This window comes from Myotis lucifugus, unplaced genomic scaffold (assembly GCF_000147115.1).
Source record: "Myotis lucifugus unplaced genomic scaffold, Myoluc2.0 scaffold_49, whole genome shotgun sequence".
Classification (NCBI taxonomy): domain Eukaryota; kingdom Metazoa; phylum Chordata; class Mammalia; order Chiroptera; family Vespertilionidae; genus Myotis; species Myotis lucifugus.
Genome location: NW_005871097.1, coordinates 6,648,598 through 6,654,369, shown reverse-complemented (window position 1 = coordinate 6,654,369; position 5,772 = coordinate 6,648,598). Strand labels below are relative to the sequence as shown.

The 5,772-nt window shown below is 48.8% G+C and overlaps 1 protein-coding gene across 1 annotated transcript in view; it reads left to right on the top strand.

Moving 5' to 3' along the window:
* FRMPD4 (FERM and PDZ domain containing 4) overlaps positions 1-5,772 on the top strand; it is a 250,140-nt gene that overhangs the window by 163,575 nt on the left and 80,793 nt on the right. Inside the window, 1 exon segment of the mRNA XM_023753743.1 lies at positions 1,570-1,677. Within this exon segment, the coding sequence (XP_023609511.1) occupies positions 1,570-1,677 (108 nt within the window).

Sequence of the window (5,772 nt, the reverse complement as noted above, 5' to 3'; positions counted from 1 at the left end):
GTCTCTGGCCTAGTAAAGACAAGATATCTTGTCAAGGGTGAATCGTGTGTGTTTAACACGCGGCGAGGTCCTTTATCCAGGACATATGTGCCCTGTTGTCATCTCGACGCGAGGATCTGTTTTCACTCCCGATTACAAATCGTTTATCAAAAAATGTAAGATCACCCCCCTGTCCGACGCGATCACAAATCATGACGGGAACGCGCGGTCTAACTGCAGTCGAGCTGAAACATAACAAAACAGTGAGGCCTCTTGGAGAAGAGAGAGAGGTATTCTAGTCACGGGCATCGTGCCCCACAGAGCTGCTTGGGTGGACGCCTCCGATTTAAAAAGCTTTTGTGGTTTTTCTGTTGGGGGGGGGGGGGGGGGGCATTAGCAAGTCTCTGGACACCTCCTCCGTTTCCTCATCTGTCCAACGGGGGGCGTGGGGTTGCACAGCTACTGACTTCCCCTCACTCCTGTGACTTCGCAGCCAACCACGTGTGAGCAACACAGTTCACCCAGGGATTCCTGGAGCTCATCCAGCATGCCTCCTTTTTTAAATATATTTTTATTGATTTCAGAGAGGAAGGGAGATGGAGAAAGATAGAAACATCCATGATGAGAGAGAATCATGGATCAGCTGCCTCTTGCACGCCCCCCATTGGGGATTGAGCCCGCAACCAGGGCATGTGCCCTTGACCGGGAATCAAACCGTGACCTCCTGGTTCACAGGTTTGATGCTCAACCACTGAGCCACGCTGGTCGGGCACGTTCTTTAAACTATGATCTGTTTGTTATAGACTTAGTGTTCTACTCCATTAACACACTATCCCATTCCTTTGAGTTTGGGGGAAATCTTCCTAAATGAAGTAAAAATTGTTTCACAAAATAACTTCAGCTTTGAAGCTGATCAAGGCTTGAGGTTCACTGTCGTGACCTACCGGCCACCAGCAGGCATCGCATCGCACACCATCAGCCCGGGGCTCCTTCTGCCCAGACGTGCTGCTCTGAGAAAGCCTGGCCTTGACCCACACCCTGTGGCGTAGGTACAGGGGAGCCATTTCTGTAATGGCATTTTCCAGTGGGACACCTCGATTTAAAAATACTCCTCTAGCCCGGCCAGTGTGGCTCAGTGGTTGAGTGTCAACCTATGAACCAGGAGGTCAGGGTTCAATTCTCAGTTAAGGGCACATGCCTGGGTTGTGGGCTGGATCCCCAGTAGGCGGCGTGCAGGAGGCAGCCGATCCATGATTCTCTCTCATCATCAATGTTTCTCCCTCTCCCTTCCTCTCTGAAATCAATAAAAAAAATATATTTTTTAAAAACCCCATTTGATTGATCTTCTGATGGGAAAAGTTCTTTTCTTTGAATCAACTGAGTTATTTGTAGCCGGAAAAGGATTTTGCTATGAACAACTGCACTTGGATATCACCAAAGGGACACCTTGGTTGGCCTCAGAGACTTTACTTGGTTTTTGTTTTTATTTATGTTGTGTTCGGATACATTGTAGATATCCGTGGCTATTGCGAAGAGCAGAATTATAATCCCCCTGACTTTAACCCCTCCCTCTCTTTTGTTGTCAAACAGGAAACTGTTAAGGACAATTCGCTTCTGTTTATGCCAAATGTGTTGAAAGTCTATCTGGAAAACGGGCAGACCAAGTCCTTCCGCTTTGACTCGAGCACCTCCATAAAGGTAAGGGGACCGCTGAGCTCTGCCTGGGCCCCCTCGGGCAGCGAGCGGAAGCTGCCCCCGCGTCTCGTGGGGCAGCCCTTCTTTGAGAACTACTTTTCTATCGCTGAGAAGCATTCGGTTGCTTCCCAATAAGAGAATGTGTGTGAGCCCTGGCCAGTGTGGCTCAGTGGGTAGAGCGTTGGCCTGCGGACCAAAGGCTTCCAGGTTCAATTCAGGTCAAGGGCACGTACTTACCTTGGTTACAGGCTCCTCCCCGGCCCAGGCCCTGGTCCGGGGCATGTGCAGGAAGCAACCAATTGATGTGAGTCTCTCACATTGATGTTCCTCTCTCTCCCCCTCCCTTCCACTCTCCCTAAAAATCAATGGAAAAATATCCTCAGGGGAGGATTCAAAACAAAACAAAACAAATAAGGAAGTGTGTAAATACTGGAAAACAAACCAAGACAACAAGCTTAGCCTCAGAAGGTTCCGGTGTGTGTGTGTGTGTGTGCCTGCGCGCAGACTGATAAGCTATCAGTGCTGAGCCAGGGCAGCCAGTCATTTGAATGCAACCACGAATGAAAGGAGCCCAAATGCACCAAGAAGGCTCGCCGCCCTGCCCTCAGCGAGCGGGGTCTCTCAGCGGTGTGAGCCCCAGGAAGATGAAGCTGTTAGCTGTTAATTGAGTATCTGCTCCTTTGGTGTCCAGCAAAAACAAGGGGTAGCGCAGTACAAAGCTAACATTTACTTTTCCTACTGGAACTGCTTTCATGGCAATGATGCATAAAGGGCAGGAATGAGGCATGCGTCCTAGAAGAGGTGGAGAGGAAAAGCCACAAAGCAATTCAGTTAGGGTAGCCCCCCCTTATCCATGGGACATGCCTTCAAAGACCCCCCGTGGATGCCTGAAACCGTGGATGGTAACTCTATATACGCGGTGATTTTTCCTATACACGCATACCTTCCCTGAAAGGAAGCGCTTACGGCTTCTCTGAGGCTTGTCCGAATGGCCGGCACCAGTGCTCTGTGCCTTGAGGCCATTAGGAAGAAAAATAAAGGTAACTTGAACGCAAGCCTTGCGATGCCACAGCGGGCGATCCGATAACCAAGATGGCTACTAAGTGAGTAACAGGTGGGAGTGTACAGAACGTGGAGTCACCGGACAAATGGAGGAGTCACTTCCTGGGTGGAATGGAGAACTTACGAATTGTTTATTTCTAGAATTTTCCATTCGATATTTTGGGGCTGCAGTTGACCGCAGATAACTGAAACCTCAGAAAGCGAAACTGCAGATAAGGGGGGGGGGCGCTATTTCAGAGCCACGGGTGAGTTTGCATAATAGGCATTATTATAAAGCAGCGGTTCTCAACCTGTGCGTCGGGACCCCTTTGGCGGTCGAACGACCCTTTCACAGGGGTCGCCTAAGACCATCCTGCATATCAGATATTTACATGACGATTCATAACAGTAGCAACATGATAGTGATGAAGTAGCAACGAAAATAATTTTATGGTTGGGTCACAACATGAGGAACTGTATTTAAAGGGCCAGAAGGTTGAGAACCACTGTTACAAAGCATAGGGGTTTCCTACCCCCCTCCCCCATGCTTTGTTCCTGGGGGGAAAATACATATTCTCTTTTTTATTGGAGAAAAGTGTGTTCAGAGATTGATTGTTCCCTCATGCTCCATCAGCCTAAAATAGGCTCTCTTTAAATGCACAGGAAAAAAGATTTTATTGAGGTTAAAAAAAAAAATCCCTAGTGATGATCTTGTGTAACGAGTGTATCAAGCGACTATCAACTGTGTATTGAAAATGTCTATTCATAGTCAACCCCGAATTCTCAGTTTTTAAAATTAATCAGCACAAACCTGAGTGGAAGCGTTTCTGCCGAGGCCCACTCACCGTGCATTCTTCTTATCGGGATACCAGCACGCAGCTTGTTTGGAATCGCTTTAAATCGGTAGCGACTGAGCAGGTAATAGAGCAGACAAGAAGCGTAGATTGATGATCAAGCATTTAAAGCAGCCTTAAGTCATTCCGGATGAAATATGAACTTCCTTCATACCAGGCTGCTAATGTTAAATGCTGATGACGACAGAAGTCTTTTATTTTATTTTATTCCTACTCCACATCAGTTCACAGCAAGATGTTACTCTAAATATTAGCTAACCTAGGAGTTGGCAAGCGTTCTCTGGACAGGGCTGGAGAGTAAATATCGGAGGCTTTGTGGGACATTTGACCTCTGTTGCCACTCCCCGCCTCTGCCACTGTATCAAAGAACCCACTCCCAGGTCAATAATCCACTCGAGGGACTCCCAGGACCCAGCAAATTGTCACACTCCCACTTCCGGTTGATTGCAGCCAAAGGAGACAGTGACATCAGCCACAGGAAAGCAGTGTCCCGGGCACAGGGCTTGGCCTGGGACTCCCAGCTGTCCTGTCCCAGGGGGCTGTGCGGACAGCCTTTTCTGCAGCAATCACGTGACAGCGTGCACACAGTGCTGCCAGCCGAGCCGGCTGCACAGACAGAGCTGACCACCTCTGTGGCTGCCCTGACCAGCCGGCCCCGCCAGAGGTCGAGCCGATCCCACAGGTCCCAAGGTCCCCACCGGAATCATGTTGTGAGCACACGCTATCTACTGTGGCCCCAGGTCCCCGGGGAACAAAGCTACTCCTATCAGCAAGACTCTCCAGGGCTAGAGCAGTTTCCTCCCAAGAGCCAGGAGTAAAGAGACAAAACTTTCTTTAAAAAATATATTTGTATTGATTTCAGAGAGGAAGGGAGAGGGAGAGAGAGACAGAAACATCCATGATGAGAGAGAATCATGGATCAGCTGCCTCCTGCACACCCCCTACTGGGCATGTGCCCTTGACCGGAATCGAACCTGGGACCCTTCAGTCCGTAGGCTGATGCTCTATCCACTGAGCCACACCGGCTGGGGCTTGAATGCATTTTTTAACCGAAAGAAATGGGAATTTAGAAGAGACTGCCTCCCGTTGTAGATTCCCTCTGGCCTGTTTATTAGAGGAGCCCACACTAGACTAAGTTTGATTTCCCCGAGGACGGCAGATGACAATGAGAAGACAGCAAGCAATGCAAAAAGTTCACATGAAATTATAGTTATCTTATCTGGTACCTAACAGCCTGATTATCACAACAGACACGGGCTGGTGGGCATCAAGTGGAAATAGTATAGTTTTGCAAGGATATGACAGTGTTTAATACAAATTGCCAGCATTCTTGCTACGGAGTCGCAATAGGAACAATGTATTGCTATTGATTTCCCAGCGTCCTCCCTGGCGATTCGGGAGCTTTTAGAAAGTGTGTGTTGCGACACAAAGGCTGGCGTTGTTTTCTCCTCGCTGGGCCTGGAGCGAAAAATTAGGAGAGAGATAGAGAGTTAGAAACATCGATGAGAGAGAAACATCGACCAGCTGCCTCCTGCACATCTCCCACTGGAGATGTGCCCGCAACCCAGGTACATGCCCCTGACCGGAATCGAACCTGGGACCTTTCAGTCCGCAGGCCGACGCTCTATCCACCGAGCCAAACCGGTTTCGGCAATTCGGGAGCTTTTAGAAAGTGTGTGTTGCGACACAAAGGCTGGCGTTGTTTTCTCCTCTCTGGGCCTGGAGCGAAAAATTATGAAACCGAACATCTTTTGATAACATTCAATATAGTCACGGTATTTCCGTGGAATGATGATTTTTTTTGGTGGTGGGTGCGTGTGGGAATCTTTGTCTCCCAGGGGCCTGGAGACATTTAAAAAAGTCTTCAGAGAGGAGTCAAAACCTTGCTGTAGCCTTGCGTGTTGATACTTGGGGCCAGATAATTCTTTGTTGTGGGCGTGTCTTATACATTGCAAGACACTCAGCATCCCTCCGCGCCTGGCAACCCCAATCCTATTGTGACAACAAAAATGTCTCCGGAAGTTGCCGCCTTTGAATGGGATTTTTAAAAATAGATATTTTATTAATTTCAGAGAGAAAGGGAGAGGGAGAGAGAGAGAAACATCCATGATGAGAGTCATGGATGGGCTGCCTCCTGCACACCCCACACTGGGGATCGAGCCTGCAACCCGGACGTGTGTCCTTGACCGGGAATCGAACCGTG